Below are 23,355 nucleotides of genomic sequence, written 5' to 3' on the forward strand. Positions count from 1 at the left end.
GAGAAGTTTTTAGGGTCCTTTCGGTGACCCGTGACGAAGTAGAAGAACAGCTGGAAAATTCAATGTTTCGTCGCTTCTCGTTTGCAACATTTCAACAATAACACACCTCAGAGAAATTCCTGCCCGGTAAGGAAATGACTGAAGATTCTAGCGATTCGTGCTCGGTGGCTACGGAGTCTTCAGGAGTGGAGGTTCTATATCGGGACCCAGCAGCGGACGGGAACGTTAGTGGCAGCGCAAAGGAGCCGTCAGATGTTTTCCTGAGAAGTCTGGTGGATCTGGTGAACGATGACGATGTCAACGCAGTTCTACAGGCTCAGAGACACATGTAAGAAGGGCTTTCTTGTTCAGTGAAGCTTCATTGAAGTACATGTATTGGCTTTTGCTTTAATATGTGTCGCTCTCACACTACTCTCTGTGCATATGTTTATGTACTGCAGTTTTTGTATGTTCTGCCAGAGGGCGGTGATGAATAGACAGACAAATGTCAGGCCATGTTGATTTGATTATATGGATGACATCCGCGCGCGCATGAATTTTCGGCCGTTTCCAAAAAAAAAAAAGTTTTCAACCATACTGTAAATCGTGCAAAACAGTTGCTAAATGAGCAAAAATATACCATAAGTTGCAAGGAAAACATTTAGAAACGATACCAATGTCGTAGAATGCCAAAATCAAAGGAAAAAAGACAAAAATGTAAAGAAATGAATTCGAAGAGTAGATTATTCGCCATAACATATTCTGTGCCATTTGTTCAACCTTCATGACCACGTAGATTTCATAGTGAAAGCAACTTTTTTTTTTGCAAAACTTTTTTTTTATTCGCTCGCGCGCATCAGTTTTGGGGTTCCCAGAGGATGTCATCCATATAATCAAATCAACATGGCCTCATTATGTGATAATGTTTAGGTACTGTAAATCATAATTTTTTCGTTTTTCGCAGTATTTTTATATTCACGGTTTTCCTGGTCATTTCTGTACCTCAAACTTATCATTACCGTGAACAAACAATTTGCCGGCTTAATAATTCGCGGTGCAGAAGTGACCATGAAAACTTCTGGTAAACATAAAGTGATTTACAGTAGTTGTGTGAGCATGTCCATTTTCCTCTTCTGCTTTGTGAGATTTGTTTAACATTTTGTTTGTATCTGTGTGTGTACAGGGTGAACAGATTTGAGAAGACAAATGAGATGCTGCAGAGTTTCAACACCTTGTCGTCCATCCGGTTTGACGAGACACAGGAGATGTTTAAGAAGCACACCCAGACACTGCTGGACATGAAGAAGGACCTGGATCACATCTTCAGAAGAATCAGGTTGGTTTTTCACCTGCTGGCACTACCGACTGCAGCATAACTACAATGTACTGTACTGTAGGTTCATTACCTCCGTGAAAAATGGAGGTATTGTTTTTAGCATGTCTGTGTGTGTGTGTGTGTGTGTTTGTGTGTGTGTGTGTGTGTGTGTGTGTGTGTGTGTTTGTGTGTGTGTGTGTGTGTGTTTCTGCATGGCCCTTATGTCAGGTTGTAATAGATATGGTTGATTTAGTCTGTTCCAAGTCATTAATCCATTGATATAGCAGTGCTCCGTTGTTTTCACAGGTGTTTATTGTTACATGACCTCCTTGACCGCTGGTGTTGTTTCCATTTTATTTACTTACACTCCCCATCATTTACAGGGAACTTAAAGGAAAAGTCAGCAAACAGTATCCTGAAGCCTTCCAAGGTGACTACACCCAACTCTTGAGTGCAAATGTTGTTAGGAAACATTGCCAACTTGTACCATAACCCAATACCGGTTGCTGTAGAAATGCTAGTATTATGTATTGCAATGTGAGGTTAACTTAGCATGACTACTAACACAGTCTCATCATGTTGCTTCTTTAAAAAATGAAACTGCAACAGCAATACAAACAAAATACATCAATATTAGCATAAAAACTCACATGTAGAAGAGCTTTTATTCATTTATCAATCCCTTTATTTGTACAATATTAATTTTGTTCCTTGTAATAAAAGTTGTATGTATGTATTTGCCTGATGTATGTATCTTTGCATTTTGTGTTAACTTGTCTATGTTGTCCCCAGCTGCTGAGATACAGGTGCGACAGTGGGAGGAGTCAGCCATGTCCCCCACCTCACCACTCCCAGAAGGAGCAACACTCACAGCTGAAATACCAGCTACAGAAGACTGTTCCACAAATGATTCCTCTGTAGATCTACCAGGGCTACAGACAAACGTTTTACAGCCTCCACATCCTCAAGAAGAGGACTTGACATTACATTAGATTTGCTTGGTGTTACTCCAGGCATAAGAAAAGGTTATTGCCAACTTTAATTTCAAAGCAGATGGTAGTGTGGAGATTGTAACATATTAATTCGGACTGCCAGGCTTCTCTGACAACTGCACAGCTTCTACCCCACAATATCTGCTTGGAGATTAGCCAACTTGACCACTATTCAGAAATGCTTTAGTCTTTTTTTTTACATTTTAATATTGTTCAATTTGTGAGGATGGTCAGGATCAGAAGGTAATTTACATAATCATTGAAGAAATTTGATTATTCTAGTTTTTGTGTATTGTCTGTTCTGGACATGCCTTGGTGGTGATTTTTGGATGGTAGAGGTATGGATGATGTGGTATAGGTGTGGACCCACCTGACACCTTTTTTTGGATGCTTCTGAGGTCCTTAAAAATAATGCTTTCCTGGAGTAAAATGATTGTCCTGTGGACATTGAAGCAACAGTAGAGACTCATCTTTATATTCATGAATTACTCCATGTTTATTTATAAAGCTTTGAACACCATTTCACCACATTTTCAAATATGTCACATCAACAAGACAAAAATGTTACATCAAATAATGGATACATACTTTGGTTCAAGAGAATCAACAAAATAAGTTAACAAGAAATAGAAAAACAGACAAAAGTAACTAGGTCATTCAATACAATAGACATAAAAGGAATCCAGACTAATTCTGGATGCTCTGGCATGTAACAAGGCCGAGAATCACTAGTATGTACATAACATTGCATATGGAAGTTGTACAAGATTTCACACTGGTTTTAGCTGTAATGTTCTAAAAAAGAGTTATCAACAACCAACTTGTGCACATTTCATTTTGCAATTTTCATTTCAGTACCAACTGGTTTTCAATCATGCCTATCATCAAGGTTGCAGTCAGTGAAGAAAATTGTCTATGCTTGAAGCACATGTCCTTCAGTGTGATAGAATCGGGTTGGAGCAGACCCAGATACATATATTCATAGAAATGAAGCGCTACATTTCTTTGGATACAACACATTTTGCTGGACATTGACCTTTTGCAATTGCTGCAAGTCGTCGTTTATTACTTTACATGCTCTCTGTACAAGATGTACAAACTACAAAATAACAGTGCAAAGCAATTGCATAATGTTTACCTTCACATATGGTTTACTCTGTTTATTCATACTCAAACACATTCAAACATGATTTATTCAAATCATGACGTCGTTTGCGTAATTTATGAGGAAGTGCTATAATAGCCTTTTTGTTAAGATAAGGCTGTCATTGGGTGGAGAATATGATCAACTTATATATTCCATGCAAATGAGGCTCTTATTTACAAAATCAATGGTTAAAATTGTATAATTCGTCAACCGCAAGAGTTAACATCATTTGGCGAAGGTATGAGATCGTGGAACTCTTGTTTTTGCCGTGTTTTTATACTTTTTTAACAGGGTTTCATTTTTGCAAAGGAAATTCTTTTCTCACCCAACCCCGCTGACGTGTGTGATAATCCGGCACTGTAAAATGGTTACCCCTAATGATAATTTGATGGTTCCCGTGGAGGAACACTGTCACGTATCTTGAATAGCTTTGCCCCGTCCTGGGGTGAGTGCCGGCAGAGGTTGGGTTGGGTGAAAAAGAATTCCAGTGCAAAAAAGAAACCCCGATAAAAAACCCTAAAAACACGCCAAAAACAAAATAACTCAAAACCCAAACCTCTGCTTGGAGAGTAACGATTCTCACCTGCGCCAGAGATTGCAGGATGTAGGTAATCATAGATTTAATTGGATTTTGAGCTTTCTGACGTTTCTATTTTCCCGACTCACGATGTACATTAGAGCGTCCGTCGATGACGCAATCGGAAAGTCACGACAAAGACATGAAGTAAAACCGAGTTTCGTCTGCAGTATACAGATTATATAATTATTCCCGAGAGCGGTGTATGCATGTAACTGCAAGGACGTGACTGAAAACTACGGGTATACAGACAGAATGAACGATTCGGGAAGCCAACAAAAAAGTTTTTTTCAATATTTTGAAAGCAATTTTGCCTCTTTCACTTTCATTTATCCAGCATTTTTAAAGATATATCATTTTCAGTACCAACACTTTCGATTACTTGCAGTTCATGATTTCATAACTATTTTAGTTGCAGTTCATTACATCATTTAATATAAACCATAGTATTTAGTTATAAATCTTTACAGATTCTCGAATTATCCAGCTAACAGCAATAACGACCAACACAAAATTAAAGATCATATGTGGTATCTATTTTTCCAGCGATCCATGGTGCCTGGTGGAAACTTAATCTTCCTCCACGGGGAGAAACTTGTCAAGAGTTCCTTGTTAGGGGAACTCTTCCCCGGGGCAATGTTGTTTCAACAAACAACTCACCCTGGCTGTGTTGTTGTTAGCTTAAGCTAGTTTACCTTGGCTAGTGTTGTTAGCTTAACCAACTACATAAAAGGACAAAGACTTAAAGTGCCTGTTAAAGATGTGCACACAAAATATCCTATTACACTAAACCACAACCTACTAGAGACTCCAAACTTCAAACCCTCAATCTAAAATCCTTAACCTATTCACAATAAAAAAAAGAACATTGCTTTTCCACAACTTCAACTACTGACAAACTAACCAACAATCACCAAAAGCCCACTACAGTGACGTACGGACCTCCCACGACGCCCATTTCCGAACTTGATCTTGCTATCGTCAACGGTAACTTGCTCACAAAAAATCGTGAACATCCATTTGCAGATTCTCGAATTATCCTGCTAACAACAATAACGACCAAAACAAAAGGTCAAATTCATGGGAACCCCCCACGAGGCCCATTTCCGAACTTGACCTTCGTATTCTCAACGGTAACTTGCCGACTAAAAATCATAGACAACCATTTAAGGATTCCCGAGTTATCTTGATAACAACGAAAAACAAAAATGCTAGAGGGCGAATAAAAACAAGAAGGGCCCTAAAAAAACAAGATGCCTACATTAGAAATATACTAAGAGACGACAAATGTTAGGACACAAATTGAATGAGGTGACACAGTGTAACAAGCAAGAAGTCTTATTCATCATCAAAACAGCAATAAATCAGGTGGAACAGCAGCTATCGTCCTGTCCTGTTTCTTTCATCACATTTTTGCAGGCCTGTCGTCCTGTCAGCAGTGCAGTATTTTCTGCTATTGACAGGACGATCCTGTCAGCAGTGCAGTATTTCCTGCTGTTGACAGGACGATCCTGTCAATAGCCTCAGGCGAGAAAAAGCATGTGCTCTTTACCCATTTCGCGTTACGGGGTTCACGTCAATCTAACGATTTGCGGCACTGTCGTGACTCTTTGGTCATAGTTACAGGAAGCGGAATTTCTTGTTTTTTACCCTCCATGTAATGGGGGTATTGTTTTTGGTCCGTTTCATGTTTTGGTCTGATATATGAAGATCGGTGAAAAGGAACTGTATGATATTTGGCAGATTGATGGATGGGGCCTTGGAGATTGTGTAGGTTGACTTTGAGCCCCTGGTGATTGACCTTGGTACTGCAGTTTAATTTTTTTATTCTATTGTTGGCGCGTTATGGACTGTTTGTGCGATATTAAGGTAGCATGTAGTTGTTATTATTATGGTTTAGTGGTTTAAATTTGGGTTTCCTAGCTGTTTGCGTTTGATATTTACAAAATGTTTAACGTTGGATTTCTACATTATCACCCCTATTTTATAGTAGTGTGGTCTGTGTTTGACCACAGTGTATCTATGTTTACCTCCTGTTTGACAGGCTATATATTTCTTTGGTCTGGTTGTTTTTGGGTCATTGACCTGCCGGCCTTGCTAATGGGGTGGTTCGTTTGTGTTGTGATTGAGAGGTCAATGACCTCACCTCTGCAGGATTGATTATGATTATCTTTGGTTCGTGGTATTTTTTTAGTTTCTGTGTTTTAGTGTCCATAATAGTTGGTGGTTGTAGATATGTAGTGTAGCTTATTCTGCAAGGTATGCTGTGCATTTCTTATTGATTATTTGCTGCCATAGATAAGGATTTGAGACCTGTGGGGTTAGGTTTGGACAGGGAGCTTGGGTGTTCTGCATTCGTAACTTGACTCCCTGCACTCCTACCACCAGGAAAACAAATGTCTCTCAGGCTATTAGGAAATACCATTATTCATGGTGATAATCTGCATGTCACTTCTGGTAGTCTGTGAAGCCGACAGGAGGCCACTGTAAAACTCGCTTGAAAGTTTATCTGGGTTGGTACTTACATGATAAAAATTAAAATTGTACCAACACAAAGCAACTCCCTCATTATTCATGGCCATATAACGTCCAATTAAATTTAAACCCAGCTGTCATGTTTTAACAATGAACACATGCGATAACATAAAAAAAGAACCCTAACAACACCAACCTCGTTCATGGAGGGAAGATGTCTATTGCTTGTTTTTCTAGGAACAGGCCAAAATCAATGCGCGCGCGTTGTCATCCATAAAATTTACTTGGTGTGGCCTTATTGGATTGTCGGCAGCGCCCACCCATACCGACGCCCCAAGCCAAGGTACTGGTATTTAAGTAGTTACAAGGCTTGAAAACTCACCAGAGTTACACCGAACAGAAACACACCGGCCATGGCCGTCCATATCAGCCCCGATGGCCTCCCTGTAAAGTCTTCTTGAGCGGGCTCACTTGGGAAGGTGGGTAAACAAGAGACTGTTGCTAGTGTAGAAAACATGTGTTGTGGCGTTCTGCGTTCTGGAACATCTTTGATAAACTGGACATGACACCTTGGTTAATTTCTCCTATGTGGAAGATCAGCAGTCATATTTACGACTAATGCAAATACTTTGTGTTTTCACGGATCTGACACTGAATCAAAACAACAAACAATTGAACTTTTCCTGTGTTATGTGTTTTTTCCCTTTCTTTCACGGATGATACGGACCTGCATGCACGTACTGTTCAGTACCTGGGACAGGCATGTTTGCTTATTTGTGTGGATGGTCCCATGGACAGAGGCGTTTGCCTGTGTGGAAATCTTAAGTCAAGAACACTGGAACGTCTTTACGTGTGTGTGGATGGTGTTCAGTAGTATCAGATACAGGTATGTTTACTTGTGTGTGGATGGTGTTCAACAATATGGACAAGTTTGAAAGAAGTTTGTAGTGTTTGGCAGAGTATACAAGTCGGAACTATCGCTGTTAACCTTTACGTGTAAAAATAAATGCACCGCGTTTCTTTGTGAAAGATGTTCCAGAACGCAGAACGTCACAACCCGGTGTTCGACGCTAGCAACAGGTTGTTGTTTACCATTTGTTCGAGCGACACGGTTCGAAGCGGACGCACGTTTACGTAGTCCCATATCCTTCACCGATTTTATCGCTCTGCTGCAGTATCCTTTGCTCCCAACATGTCGAAACGACGTGGCAGGTGTAATAGATCCCGCCGTCGTACGAAGATGACTTTCCCCGTTGAGCCCGGTCAGGAGGAGATGACAGGACTCCCGTCCTTGCGGATGTGGGCGGCCATGGCCGGTGTGTTTCTGTTCGGTGTAGCACTGGTGAGTTTTTCTGGATAGTTCAGTAAACTAGTAGGCACTCCTATACTTTTTAGAAATCGTCAGCCAAATGTTACATTCGTATATATTGATTCTTGTCTCAGTCACCAAATATCATACTAGTGATAAGTCTATCTTGCCTTGGTAATGCCTGCATCTGTTACTGTCTCATTGATCGGAGGGTACCGGTGTCAGCAGTCAGCAGAAGATATCTATTTTAAAGTTTCCATTTTGTCCAGACAACTAAACCGGTGATTAAATGTTCAGTGTTTTACATTTTGATCATAGTCAATGTCTCTATCTATTTCTAGGTCATTGGATTGTCGGTAACGCCCACCCATGTCGAAGCCCAGACTGCTGTTGACGTCCGTCTGGACGGAAGTTGGGCCCACTACCAAGGAGAATTCGCAGATCCTACTGCTGTGGACGAGACTCCCCTTGACGACCAAACGCCCATCCAACCAAATGGGGACGACAGCGACTGGTATCTAACGACCCTGGACCAGAAATACCAAGTGCCTGTCCGGGCCCGTGTTCCGGGAAGGTCCCGTGAGGTAGAAGGTGATGGGAACTGGTCCAGCAATGAGCTGACCCCCGAGGACGTCCACTACGCACACACTCCCCAAGATGTGAGTTTTCTGGATACTTTATTATAGTATCTATTTCAAAGTTTCCATTTCGGACGTCAAAACACATAAATCAAGAATTAGATTTTCAGTATTTTACATCTTATTCATAATCTATATCTATCTGTATTTCTAGGTTATTGGATTGTCGGCAGCGCCCACCCATGCCGACGCCCAGGCTACCGTTGACGTCCGTCTGGACGGAAGTTGGGCCCACTACCAAGGGGAGTTCTCAGATCCTACTGCTGTGGACAACGCTCCCCTTGATGATGAAGCACACATCCAATCAGATGCGAACGACAGCGACTGGTACCTAACGACCCTGGACGAGCTCTACCGAGTGCCTGTCCGAGCCCGTGTTCCAGGAAGGTCCCGTGAGGTAGAAGTGATTGTCACGCGGCCCCCAAATATAGCTAGCCATTGATAAGTCTTGCCTTGGTTATGCCTAGCCTGCATCTGCGTGTGTTTGTCTCATTGATCGGTGTTAGCAGTCAGTAGCTATATATAGACCAATACAGTATCTACATGTATTTCAAAGTCACCTTTTCGTCAAAACACCTAAATCAGTGATTAGATTTTCAGTGTTTTCACATCTTAAAAATCTATTTCTATCTGTATTTCCAGGTCGGAGATGGAGTCCCGGACATGGATGGCGACAACCAGGACGCACCTGGCGTGTCTACGGCCCTCCCGGATGGTGACCTGGATGGAGATGACGACTGGGAGAAGAAGTACAGCGAGAAGCATCTCAACAGCGGCGACGAAAAACGTCCCACCTCTGCCATGACGTCCGGGTACAACAGCTCTACCGGCATGTCTGCACGAGACGACTCCTCTCTCCTGGATGGAAATGACGACCCTGTTCGTGATGAAGAAGAAGGCACCTCTGTGGTGGACGCGATGACTCTTGAGAACACGAACTCCACGGTCTTGGCAAAGAATCCCCAGAACCACGACAAGAACCACCACGTCCGCAAGAATCCGGTCAAGAATGCCGACAAAATGACAGTGATCGTGATGGTCGGTACGGTGGTGACATTCTCTGTGGTACACAGGCATCAGTGTATGACACAGATGCCCCGTTGGGTTTAATAGAACTTCACGACTAGTTCGTGTGGAGTTCCTCCGGGCATACACTTTCTGTGTGCACCGTGGCTACTTAGCCATCATTGTACTCAAGTTCGAAAAAAAACTGAATCATACGGTACCTACGTAGATATTTGCCCTGGTATCCAATACTACAACTCTGTTTCCTACATTTCTTATAAACTTTTCACGCAGGACCATCGGTCCTTTTGGCCATGGTCGTTGTTGTGTTCAACAGGATTTGTGGCTGAATAAGTTAGTATGCACACACCGTGGGAGACTACTAGTATCAGAAACTACGCCTTGAACAAACTACCCCTTGAATGGTCGTTTACATACTGTGCGTTTACTTTACAGGTTATATGCATTCCATCCTAAATTCGGAATAATTGCTTTTAATTTTGGGAGGTGTCATCCTGTAGATCTCCTCAGTGTCATACCACATATGATGTGGGGAGTACAGAATGTAACAATTCTTCTGTCTATGAAAGTATCACAGGTACTTTATGACTTGAAATGAATTGGTTGCAAACATTGAATACAAACTAGAAGTTGTGCGTCATCGTTGTCTTTTTATAACTAGCAAAATACGTAGGGATATAACGTTAGCGGTACTAGTACTGCACACAAAAAAGCAGGTAAAACTCATATATATGGACAGCTTCAGTGTGGTCATTTTTGAGACTATCGCACCTTGCAGTAAAGCAAGGGTACCGGTATTGGAACAAACACTTTGGTAATTTTAGCAGTGGTATTAGGTGACCTGTCTATGTTTAGTGGAGTGCCGTGGCACGGGTGTGTAAATGTAAATGGAGTGACGTCAGGATTTACCATAATTTGACACCAACACGTTGCACAAGAGCCTCCTTGCGACTTACGCCAAAACGCCAGGACCCACGTAACAAGTCATCATCATGGCGGTCGATGTAACGTTACATGTGGAATGACTCTGTTGTCAACGACAAAAGCGCAACACGGGTGCCATATATAACTCTACAAGCTTCCACTTGAGTTTCTTTGGTAGTTCAGGCATAGCAAGGGGCTCCTATCATGCCTCGGGCCAGACGAACGAGCCGAGTGCGCAGGAGAAGGCGTCAACTGTCCGAGGCCGACTTGAGACTGCGGATGGCGGTAGCGAATGGCGACATCAGCGAACTACGCGCCTGGACTTCGGACGGAGACGTGAACGAGTTAGACTGCAGTGGGTGGTCTCTGCTTCACCTGGCAGCGTCTAGAGGGAGGGAGAGATGTGTCAGAGTCCTTCTGGAACATGGAGGTAACGTGAAACTCGTTGTAAACACCTTTCTGACAAAAGCAATTGAATTAATAAGCAAGCAAATTATAATGGACACCATGACTGACTGACTGTCAGAGCAAGGAGGTTCTCTTTTTTAACTCCATGGTCAGAGGGAGAGAGACAGCATGCAGGTTAGGCGCTTGACTATGTCACGTTTGAACCACGGAGCTTAAAATAAATTCTAAGCTCCTTGCTTGAACCAATATACAGATCCTTGCTTGAATCCTTGCAAATGCTGACTTATTAGCATATTACAATTGAGTTGCCAGGGTTGTTACAGTCACTGTGCAACAAATGCGTAAAGATTATAAGATTTTGCATCTTTTTATCATTCGAATGATTTCTTAAAATGCAAAGAAAAAAAAAACAGCAAAAGTTATTCCACATTTATAACATTGCCTTCTTTCAAATTTTCCACGGATCCAGCATTGGCAGCTGTACAGGATTCCATCGGTGGCTTCACGTCTCTGCACTATGCCGCCATGCACGGCAGGACTCGCATTGCCAGACTCATCCTGGACTGTCAGCATTCCGACGCTGTCATCAACGCCTGCAGCAACGACGGCTGGACCCCCATGCACGTGGCCGCTCACTATGGGCGCGATGACTTCATCCGCGTGCTGGTGGACTACCGGGCCAAAGTGGATGCTCTGAGCGACAAGGGAACCACGCCGCTTCAGCTAGCCTTGATCAGAAATAGGTTCTCTTGTGTAAATCTCTTGCTGGATGCAGGTGCAGACATCAACATCCAATCAGGTTTCCCTCTGAGATACTCTGTGATTAAAGGTTACCTCCCATTGGGCAGGACGCTCCTCCAGAGGGGGGCTGAACCCAACCTGGGACGGCCGGAGGACGGGGAGACACCTCTCCACCTAGCAGCTCTGAAAAATGACCTGAATTTTGCAAAACTGTTGTATGAGTTTGGCGGGGACGTGTACAAGAGGAACTATGATGGACAGACGCCCATGGCAACAGCTAAAATGGTAGAAGACAGGAGCAGGCCGTTGTTAGATTTCCTTCAAGAAGAATCAAGTAAGAAATTTCTAACAGTTGTTTGTGACATTAACTAAATTTTTTTATTAGATGTAGCTGGACCTGGAGTCCATGAGCCATCCTATGTTCTACCTCCAGTTCACTCCTCTGATAGGCAATCCCTGCTAATTAGTCTGGCACGTATGAATGGAGGAATGATTAACATTTATATAGATACAAAACGTCTGTTAGATATTTGCCTAAATTATACAGAAAACTTAAAGCTCTGATTGGCTCAATTTTCACACAGTCCTTGGTATTGTCATGGTAAAGAGGTGTCAACCAGACATTCAGAAGTTCCGTCCTAGTTGGTACTGGAAGCTGTCAAAAGATGTAAAGGGCCAATCATTGAGATGGATGCCAGACTGTTTGACAAGAAATTGAAATGAAAACAGATCTTAATTGAGAGAAACCGAATATAATGTGTATTTTTCTGTGTATGGCACTGTTGACTTTCAAAATGAGTTTTAGTACACGTCACTAAATCATTTCTTGCATTCCCAGGATGTTGCAGAAGTCTACAGAACCTCTGCCGCCTGACGATACGAAGAGCAATTGGCCACACCCGTCTGGACAGAATCCACCAACTGCCCTTATCCACCGTCATGCTGGACTTTCTCAGGCACAAGTTTGAAGACTGAACACAGACTAAAGGCACAGCTCCATTGTCATATGCTATGTTTGACATATGATTTTCAGTGAGGCTATGACAGAACTGACTAGGGTCAACGCAAACCTTTTTTCTGTCACAAGAGAGCTGAATTTTATAAGAGACATCCATAAGTGTCCTAACAATGATGGTAAACCTATTGAACGGCGAATAAGACAGAGCCCGTAAGAACATTCCTCTCACAGCAATCATTGTATAATAGGTGGTGTGCACTGAGCATGGAGGTGCAGATCAAGTTTTTCCTGCAGATCAAGGAGTCAAGCCTTTATCCTGTATTTATCCTGTATTTATGATGGATGTATCATCATCTGTATTAATGTTATCCCCTATTGCAGTGTAAATAAGTGATAACAAAGAAAGAATATCTTTATTATTTATTCTTAATAATAGTCACATGCACACTATGGGTAAATGTATTTTTGTAGAGAGGATCGTAAAAATGATATGTATTAAACACACAAGAGGGGGTGGAAGAAAGGGGCGGAAATGGGGGGAAAGGGGGCCAAAGAGGTCTGAACCATATTAGACATGTAACGTTACATGTAGTAGAGACTGTTTCAAGGAGTGAATGTACTAGTACTCAGATATAAGTTTTCCTCCAGGCCAGTATTTTCATCATGGCAATTGATTTTATCTTAAAATGTAACAGAAGTAAGGAAATAAATTGACATGGCCAAGACCCAGGTACACTTCTCTGCCGTTTGGGAGAGGGGATTTTTTCTGTTTTTGAGATCTTTAAGCTCTACTGTCATGTAAAAGGTGTCTTGAAAGAGCCTATCTACAGAATGAAATCAGGAGGTTTCTATGTTACAAGTATTTGAGTTGTCAATGTCTTGTTGTATTGTGAATTTCTTGCTGATAATTCCTCACGACCATATTGACCTCCAATTCAACGTTCTTGTCAGTCTGCGGTTATACCATTCCTCCTTTTGCCTCCTGTGACTCTAAATACATGTAACAGGTAACATGTTACTATATAACTAGTTACCACCAAAATTAAACATGCAAAACAATTTTCCTTTCCATTTTATTCCCGGACTTTGAGAACATTGAAAATGCCATTTTCTTCTCAAAGTCCCTTCTTTAGACTGATTAAATTCACGGTATCCCTTGGGCTATTCCATTTTCTGCGAAGAGGGGTGTCTTTACCACCACGGCTATCGTAGGTAAAAAAGCGAAAGTGCGCTGTGAAACCCCCTTGCGGTAATCCGGTTGGTATCGTCCGAAATGACCTGGACATTTCCCAGAGTACAAAGCGGTGTAAGATGGCGGCGTCCTGATGAGGTAAAAGGTGTTTGTCCCGTCTTTTGAGCTCGTTTCACTTTTTCCCACGTTAACAAGTCGAGTAAAACGATCAAAGAGATTCATTAAGACCCACAAAAATCCTAGAAATCAATTTGGGGAGTTATTTTGCTGTTACTTCAAGAAAAACGGAGAACAACTAGGGTACTTTGGGTGGGGTAAAAACCATGACCATGTTACGCAAGAAGATTTGTGACTAAAACTTGTGGCAAAAATAGAAACTTCAAATCATCAGTTGAGCCTTGGTTCAACACGGTGATCTATGAAGAGTTTTCTGTACAACGTCATGATAGAATTACTCGTCCGAATGGTACTTCTTTCTGGCGATTTATATCATAACTTTTTAGATAGATGTCAGTCAGTTGTGCGAACTAACTGAAGCTTTTAAAAAAATGCATTTGTCACTATGCCACTCAAAAACGTTTTTTGTATAGTTATCAGCATGGCTATAGTTCAGTTTTCTATATGATCTAAGAGCACGTTGTTCCAATCATGAAACAAGTCATTTCTTAAGTAGTGTTGGTAAGGGTTTTCTTACAAATTCATTCTCAGCCATAGTTCTCAACCAGATGAACTGAATTTTTTGTCTATTATTGACCTTGAACGATCATCAGATGTAAATTATTGTATAGAACGTTTACTGCATAGTGACATTGTTACGTTACCCCTTTTAAATGCTTTGATTAATAGGTGTGTACTTTTGGAACAAACATTGTCATCATCTCTGTAGCCTTAGGATCAGTTCTGAAAGAGAAGAGTGACCCAGCCATGCCCAAGTTGAGGCCCAGGAAGAGCGGCAAGCATGCCACGTGTTCCCAGGATGCCCTGAAGCTTCAGGAGGCGGTGCGGGGAGGGAAGATCGCGCCGGTTCGGTCGCTGCTGCAGAAGGGTCTGAGCGTGAACCAGCGCTGCGTGTACGGGTTCTCTCTCCTGCATGGAGCCGTGGTCAACAGTCAGCTCAGATGTGTCCGACTGCTGCTGGAACATGGTGGTGAGAATATTCTCTAAATACGAACATACAAGTGTTATTTGGTACCGACCTGCAAGGGTCTTGTACTGAAAAAAAGGGAGGAGCACAGCATGAAGAAGATAATGAGAAAGAACCTAAGAGTTAATGAAATTTTACGGACCAATTTGTAACTGTGAACGAGAGAAGCTACTTCTCACTTTGTATCAGTATCAATAACATATTTCTATGTCCTCATGTTTTAGAACTAATGTTAAATTTACAGTAGTACAATGTACTAGTAAATAAAGTATGATTCATGATGAATTCTGTGTTTCATCGGGAAGTGCATTGTACATGTACTAACTAGTGACGTTTTTTTCTCCCATTCAAAAGCCTGCGCCTATGTTAAGGACTACACTGGCGGGTACACGCCGCTACACTTTGCCGCCAAGTACGTTCTGACTCGTATCGCTCAGGTCATCCTGCAGTACGACGATTCGGAGCGCGTGGTGAACGCGAGGGGACGGGACGGGCTGACCCCCCTGCACATCGTGGCCGCCTGCGGGAAAGAAGAGTGTGCCCTTCAGTTCATGCGCCTTCTGCTTGAGTCAGGAGCGACCATCGACCCTGTGACAGACTTTGGTTTTACCCCACTCCTCATGGCAATAAAGTTCCGCAGATATTCCTGTATAAAGACGTTGGTGGAATGGGGCGCAAACGTGGACCTGGAGATGGGACTGCCCATCAGGTATGCAGTAGCAAACAATGATCACAAACTTCTGAGAATACTACTGCAGAATGGAGCCCAGTGTAACTACGGGGGCCCAAAGACGGGACAGACGCCATTACATTTGGCAGCTATGCAAAACAATGTGGTTTTAGCCACAAGACTCTGGGAGTATGGAGCAGACTGTAATGCCAAGAACCAGAGTGAGGAAACACCCCTGGAGGTGGCCAGGAGTGTGGCTGATTGGGACACACAGTGTGTGCAGTTTCTCCGAGATGTTACGTAGTAAGTATGCTTGTGGTCATGCATCTAGATTTTTTTAGGAGGAGCTTTAAAATGAAACCTTTTGAATTTCAATTGTTTCATATACACGTCTGTAAACACAGTATTATTAGAAAACAAAGTATAAAAACTGTTGAATTGACTGTTAGGGGAATGGTAGAGAAGATTAAAACTACACACTCTCTAAAGATTTTTTTGCAGAGTTGTACCCTCTTGACAGCTTTTCTTTGTTATCCTAAGTTGGGGTGAAGCATTATGCTTTTGTAACTTGAGGTAATCCCCATTACCAAATTGATTGACAGCTAATTTTCTGGACATCACTGATTTGATCAGCACAAGGTATGGCATTAATCTCCCTTAATCCTACGTTTATCCCAACACTGCAGATAAAGCCAGGAGTCTCCAGGACCTGTGCAGACTGACGGTCAGGTCACAGGTCGGACACAAGCGGCTCCACAGACTGGACGAACTGGACATCACCAGGGTCATGCTCAACTATCTCAAACACAAACACTGACCACTCGTCATGGATGTACCATTTCAACCCTCCTGGCTCTAGTCTAACTGCGCAGTTTACTCACTGTCTGTTTAGTACCAAATTCTAGTTCTGATAAAGAGCATTACAAGTATGTATTTTGAGAGATAGTGTAGCTATTTATACGCATCAGGGCTAGGATAAAGGTAAGCTATCTAGTATGACAGCTAAGTTTACTTCCAAACATCAAGACTTAGGGTATATTTCTACATTGCACAGACTTGGGATACTCTATTTTATAGGTTCATTTGTTACCCCATTATAATATATGAATTACCGTAAGCTAATGCTGCTGTTGTTGTTGCCTTAACTTTTCTGGAATATCACCATGAATTTTTCAGCCCTGAGAAAGTACAATGTAGATGTTAAAAGGTGAATCAACATCAGCTATGGATACATTTGTATTACCAGTACCAGAAAATGAAATAAAATACAATACAAGATGGAAATGGAAACATTTTAAATTCCTTTCTGGCTACAATGCTATGTTTCACTTGAAAGATTGTTCCATATGCTGTGCCTTTTAGAAGCATTTGAACAAGGATAACCCCTTCTTTAGTTAACAAGGATTGTATATATGAGGTCATGTGCCTTTTGCCATTTTTGACAAGTACACTAAAGAATACTCCAAAAGAGAAATGTTTGTACATCACTTTCTAAGAACATGAATAAAATATTCATGACTTTGTTTTGTGTACAGTATTAATGATATTGGGAAATATTGGAGATATATTTACCTTAAGGCATGAATTTATGTCTGGAACTAACTTTTGCCTAGAAAATTCTGCTAGGTAAATATACATTCCCTCTATGATATAACTTTTACCATAAGATATTTTTGTTCTATGAACTGTTTCTTTGAGTTGACTGTACAAAATCTCTAATATATATTACATAGCCAGCATTAAACAACAAGATTATTTCTTATGGTGAGTGAGTAACCCTCTTTGCCTGAGTCAGAATTTTGAGTGACAAGCAGTTGGTTCAGAACAAAATGTGAAGAAATGTGATTGGTCAAATGTTAATTGCATCACAATGTAAGTGCACTTAGTCATGAACTATGGCAATACGATATGCTCTCAGATGTATTTCAGATTTGTGGTCACCCCTTTTGTATGTGATACAAAGTACATGTACATGTATTTTTAGGGTGGGGTAAAATGCATATGAAATTGATAGACTACATTATACATGAAATTGATAGACTACATTGTACTACTATTATTGTTCAGCACTCTCCAAAACAGTATACCTGTATTTTGTTGAATGAAACAATAAAACAGTGTTTGAAAACATTAAGTTGAATACTAACAAAAATGCAATTTGAATACTGTATGAACTTTTGTGAGCTTGTTGGCAAAATGATGGCAGCTGATTACTAGTATATTAAAACCTTGCCTTGACTGTATTTAAGAGTGTACAAATGAGTTCTTCCTTACTTATTCTGTTCTATTGTTTCATAACTGTTTTCTGTCAATCCATTACATCAATATATAATGGTGAATGTGAATCTTGTCTCTTTCAATGTGTTGTTGCATTGTCATCCTCAATACATAGAATTATGCACAAAGGTACATGCACCAATATATAGAAATGGAAGCAACAGCAAGCTCTTATGAATGCACATAGTTTTATTTGAGGTGATAACCTTATTTAGACATGAATTTTTTCACCCTTCTGTAACAAAAATAGTGCAAATCAATTGTGAACAAAAATGACTGAAAATGCAGTGAATGCCATATAACTTTTCAACATTCATTCTGCATAGACAATTTCTAGTCCTAAGAAGTATTGCCCCTCAGTTCAGCATTTTCAACACGGTATATGTCACCTCCATGGAACTTGAACAGAACAGAAACTCAATAGTAACAAAAGGCCCATAGGTCTAACACAATGGAAAAGCTCACAAACTTGGGCATACCTTACAATATTGTGGCTTTTACAGACCAAGTATCAGTATTTTAGTAAACTGTCGTCTTCAAAATGTTTTAAATCATATAGGAGTTATGGTAACATTAGTGACACTTGCTCCATTGTTGCTCAAATGTAAGTGTGAGCAACTATGCAAACAAACTAAAAATGCCTAAAAACAAACTGGAAATAATGTTCAAAATGTTGGAAAGCATAAACTGGTAATAATGTTGATACAAGCATAATACCTTTCATCACAAAAAAATATGTACTGCTGGAAAAAAAAACTTCAATCATACACAGTACAATTCAGTTTGGGGTCTGGCTCAATTCCAGAATGTTTTATAAAATTGGTTTACTCTGGAAAGAATTTGACGAACAAGATATATAGTGAGTAACAACCAAGCATATGAAAGAAACGTGCAAATGTATGATGATGGACAGCTGAAGAATGGAAGACAAGTTTCTAAAACTAAGGCAAGTCCTTCATACATCCAGCTTAGTTAAGCTGTGGACACACACCAAAAAACGGTAAAGTTGGAGAATGTAGTGAATTTAGGTGTACAGTACGATGGTGTTTCATGTCACTCGAATTTATCTTTATACATGCATTTTCACTTAGAAGTCATATTTCTCTTGGGTGACTGAAGAAAACTAGCAACAGACCTGTACAGGAATGTCCAGTAGTGGACTGATGTTTCTTTTTGGAGGATCCAGGATAGTATTAAAGCCAGCTTTAGTTGTCATGGAAAAAGTAACATTGCAAAATTGGACATGTTGGACTACTTTTCAAACGTTATCTATGATTGTATATTATTGTATATTCATCTTTGCTCTGTAGGTGTTTGAATGTTTAAACATCTAACACCATTGCTACAGGTACCCACAAAAATAGTCATATTTGACAGATGTTATCCAGCAATAATTTAACAATTTTTCTTTACATGGAAATGGTATTTCAAACTTAGCCAATCAAGATGAGCAGAAATATGACAGATACTACCAAGTGCAAGCGGTTGGGGCGAAACGCGTTCGAATTGTTCTATGGAACATTTGGAACCCCTGGGCCGTACGCGTTAAGAACCCTCGGGCCGTACAGCTAGTTATCGCACGGGCCGGAACACCCGTATCGAACGTAATCGCGGCCCAGGTATGACATAAAAGGAAATATGTAATATCCTGTACATACAATATACCTTACATATAAAATTTATTGCCAATCTGTTTCTAATGACTTAAAGAAATCCTGCACCATACATGTATTTAATACAATGAAGTTAACATCCATATACTTTTGTATAATCATCAATAACATCATACATAATACAGGAATAATATGAAAAATAATACCCCTCTCTTTAAATCTTGATTTTTCATTTCCACATTTGATCTGATGCCTTGGCATGAAAAGTAAAGATAGCTTTACTCCTGATTCCACCTCTGACATGTAGGCAAACAAAAAGTAATTTCCTGGGTTCATAACCTTCAAGCAGATGCTGGAAGGCAAAACTGTTATACTTTTTCCCAGTTCCCTGTTTCTGATATAAACTGCCTTCATTTCTGCAGATGTAAGAAAGGCAGAAACAGGAGCTAGAAAAATGTAATGATTTTGGCTCCCAACATTTAGCTGGAGATAACACTTCTGGAAAGGAAACAGGCTGGTGAAATCATAAAAACAGCCATGTAGTTTTTATTCAAACTACAACAAGTACAATATACATAACACTTCTCAGATATCCAGGCAATCTCCAGTGTGTTTCTTTATGTGCTAGAAGTCCTGGATGGTAAGAAATGAATACCTGATACTTCCCAGTCTATCCCCTTCACATAGTGGTCTAAGTGAGAACAGGCTCCACTCCAGAGGCATTGCCAAAAAAGGGAGGCTACCAGAGACCTGACCTACGTACAAGACAGAAGTAGCACTTTATTCTAAGGTAGCCTATTCGTGATTGAGGAACTGAATCATGACTTTGGTGAGTGGAAGATCGTTGATGTGTTGGAGTCTCCACTTGCCCAGAATCCTCCTGATATACAGCCGGCAAATTTCCTGCAAAGTCCGTGGCGATCCTGTAAGATGTGAAATGATACACAAGATATTATTTTAAAAAAAGGAGTATACACGTACACTGTATCAGAAATTCAAAATTATTTCCACTTTTTGTATTGCAAATAAAGCCATTCCCAGATAGCCCAGCCAGTGAGAAAACATTACAGTTTTCTACCCCAATATCTCCAACACTTATCATGAAAGTTTATCTGAGTTGGTGATTTTAAATAGTGGAAAATTAAACTATTCTTAAACTCAAAGAAATCAGACTTGGTGCTGACATCACGCGTGGGAAAAAATCATGTGTCTACAGCACAGTCTGACCCATACTAGTAGATGAAGGTTTGAGAAACTTTGACATCATTCTGACAGCTATGCAGAGCGTAATACACTAGTCTAGTAATATGTACACACCGACCTATTGTAGATAATTAGCTTTGATAAATAAAGGTTCTTACTACTTCTCTCTTGTAGAAAAGTGTAACATGGATGGTTGTCCCTGGCAACCCTGCTGCAAAGTTCAGCCAGTTGCAGAGCGCTCTTCCCACTCTGGTTCAAACAGTATGGCTCAGCCCCGAACTCGTACAACAACTGTGTTGCTCGGAGATTGTCCACCACGACAGAGAGGTGCAGCGGCGTGTGTCCGTGGCTGATCCCTCGGAAGTTCACATTGGCGCCATGAACCAGGAGGAGTCTCACAAGGTCATTGTCATTGTTCAACACAGCGAAACAGAGTGGGAAGCCCTGCTGTGCATCGACGTCCGCACCCTTCTCCAACAGCTGCTTCGCACAGACCCGTCTCTTTCAGACCGTACCACAAGAGACAGAGGGGTGTCGCCGTTAACTGTTGCAGCGTTCACTTCCGCACCCCCTTCCACCAGTAATGTGATCATCTGTATAGAGTTCTTGTTTGTGGCAGTGGCGACGTGTAATGGGGTAAGTCCACGGTCGCTGGTGGCATTGGCAATCTGATAACAGTTCTCATGGCCGAGGATCAGGCGAGCAATACGGATCTGTCCGCAGGTAGCCGCGATGTGTAGCGGGGTGTAACCACGGTTTCTGTCCCCGACATGTGGGTGTGCTAAACAAGGACGAATGACACTGTAAGTCAGGGACAAGTTTCACAAAGCTATATGGATACAAATTAATACGGTTTGACGGGAAAAAATCATCATTTATTTTGTCTGACCCTTACCTCTTCTATCATTACCTCAATAAAAAGCTGCTTGCATGCTGATTTCAGCTTGGAATGGTTCAAACAAACAAACAGTAGCATGCTTGGTCTAGGGTTGACCATGTCACTTGAAGACATGGAGGTTGAGCGACTAGTGTCGCTCTTCCCCACTTGTATGCTACTGGACAGGGTTACCATCCTTCGGATGGGACATGAAGCCAGAGGTTCCATGTTTGAGAGGAGCCACACCTTGAGCTGTTAAGCACCAAGGTAGTAAGTAGAGAAGTACACCTTGAGAACACTAAAGAATCCACCAGACTCATTGTTATTTGTTACATGTAGTAGGTGTGAGTGGATTAAACCAATCAGTCTTGTCTTACACATCTTGTACTTACTACATATGATACAAAACTGGCATGTGATGCTTGAGGCAGTTTACTAGTAGTAGTTTTGTCAATACAAACAAGAAACAACTGCACACGTGTACCTCCATGTTCCAGCAGCATCCTGACACACCTCTCCCTGTTGACAGCCACAGCCAGGTGGAGCAGGGAAAACCCACTCTGCAGGAAGTAGTTAGGATCAACTCCATCCTGCAGCAGGTCTTGCACAAGCCTTCATATCGGGAACATAGAAGGTGTTACAGACATCTACAACAGACTTCAGTATACTATAAGTATAATTGTAAGATTTCTTGGAACAAGAGCTACATTACTGTGCTACGTCTATCTACAAGATCTCTTCTGTCTTCCTGAAACAAGCATGAACAAATCTACATAGTTTTTCATGTACATCATAGTTCCTGGAGACTGGATGACATAGAGTATGTTTGAATAATTCTCTTTTCAGTAAGTGCGTATATTTCTGTTCTAATTGTAAGGAACTAAAAAAGACTTGTGCATGTCTGTGCATAGTGTGCATTCTAACTCTCTTTGAATTTGATAATCACCTGTGATCACCCAAGCCAATAGCCTCCTGGATGGAGGTATAGCGAGCTGCGTTTTCCTTCGGTGACAGGCGTCTCTTCCTGACGGCCGTCTGTCTGCGTCTTGCCTTCTGTTTAGGCATCCTAGTGGTATTTAGGGTTGCACTCTGTAAAATAAGTTTTCACGATTTACTTATCATTTAGTATTGTTTTATTCAAGAAATGAAAAATTTACATCTGAATTATAGTCCTTTACAAAAGAGTAGGTTAAAATAACCTCCTTGGTTGTTGAAAGTGTTCTTGCATATCTAGCTATCATGTATTTCTAAGTTAAGGCTCAACATTCACACTGCATGTAATGTAGATAAAATAGCATCAATATGCAAATATCACAAAAAATATCAACCTCTGAACCTGGGAAGTTCATACGTTCGTCACTCGCATTATCAAGTCAACATTTTCACATAGCAATAAGTTTCTGATGACAACATCAGCGCTACTATAACTCTGTAATATTCAACACGTTTTAACCTTTTTTCAAAACGTTAACAGCTGTCCAAGCCAATCGTGTTTACGCATAATTACGCTGGACATATTTTTTCAACGGCCTGCTGTTATCGCAAAGATGCCCCCCAAAATACGCTCGACACATACATCAACTGCAAACCTTTATCCCACAACACTAGATTTAGATCACCCCCGGAGCATACCAACCTGTCAGAAGTAGAATATGGGGTGAAAAGAAGGTGTTAGAAAAGCAAAATACAGGGAAAAGTTTGGAGACAACAAAAGTACAGATGTCATCGACCGGAAGCCATTTTCTTCGGTAACAGTTAAATAGCGCGCTATTTGGGTCTACATTCGGCTTGATGCATATCATACTTCAGATCAAGGTATTTATTTGAATATAATTACAGCAAACTTTGTGGAATAAATCACGCATCAAGTCAGTTTTTTCTATAAAAAGA

General features: G+C 41.0%; 4 protein-coding genes across 4 annotated transcripts; 3 read left to right on the plus strand and 1 right to left on the minus strand.

Annotated features, from left to right (window-relative positions):
• The first annotated feature begins 9 nt into the window (after nt 1-9).
• Nucleotides 10-3,102, plus strand: LOC109466175 (kxDL motif-containing protein 1-like). The gene is made up of 4 exons (XM_019763838.1): nt 10-328; nt 1,163-1,315; nt 1,678-1,724; nt 2,087-3,102. Exons 1-4 carry the CDS (start codon nt 135-137, stop codon nt 2,284-2,286), a joined length of 594 nt encoding a protein of 197 aa, XP_019619397.1. The 5' UTR covers nt 10-134; the 3' UTR covers nt 2,287-3,102.
• Nucleotides 3,103-7,725: 4,623 nt separating this feature from the next.
• Nucleotides 7,726-9,542, plus strand: LOC109465891. The gene is made up of 3 exons (XM_019763379.1): nt 7,726-7,827; nt 8,136-8,378; nt 9,075-9,542. The coding sequence occupies exons 1-3, from the start codon at nt 7,726-7,728 to the stop codon at nt 9,540-9,542; spliced, it is 813 nt and encodes a 270-aa protein (XP_019618938.1).
• Nucleotides 9,543-10,280: 738 nt separating this feature from the next.
• Nucleotides 10,281-17,840, plus strand: LOC109465892 (ankyrin-3-like). The gene is made up of 8 exons (XM_019763380.1): nt 10,281-10,812; nt 11,260-11,865; nt 12,370-12,505; nt 12,738-12,791; nt 13,783-13,826; nt 14,568-14,828; nt 15,180-15,797; nt 16,182-17,840. Exons 1-8 carry the CDS (start codon nt 10,587-10,589, stop codon nt 16,310-16,312), a joined length of 2,076 nt encoding a protein of 691 aa, XP_019618939.1. The 5' UTR covers nt 10,281-10,586; the 3' UTR covers nt 16,313-17,840.
• A 2,340-nt stretch (nt 17,841-20,180) lies between these two features.
• LOC109465893 (ankyrin repeat and SOCS box protein 7-like) lies at nt 20,181-23,212 on the minus strand. Its single transcript, XM_019763382.1, is given in 6 exon segments — nt 20,181-20,308; nt 20,747-21,094; nt 21,097-21,369; nt 21,950-22,077; nt 22,412-22,554; nt 23,102-23,212. Coding segments are annotated over 5 exon segments (996 nt in total). The 5' UTR covers nt 22,531-22,554; nt 23,102-23,212.
• Between the last annotated feature and the right edge of the window lie 143 nt (nt 23,213-23,355).

Source organism: Branchiostoma belcheri, unplaced genomic scaffold (assembly GCF_001625305.1).
Source record: "Branchiostoma belcheri isolate BF01 breed outbred unplaced genomic scaffold, Haploidv18h27 scaffold16, whole genome shotgun sequence".
NCBI lineage: Eukaryota > Metazoa > Chordata > Leptocardii > Amphioxiformes > Branchiostomatidae > Branchiostoma > Branchiostoma belcheri.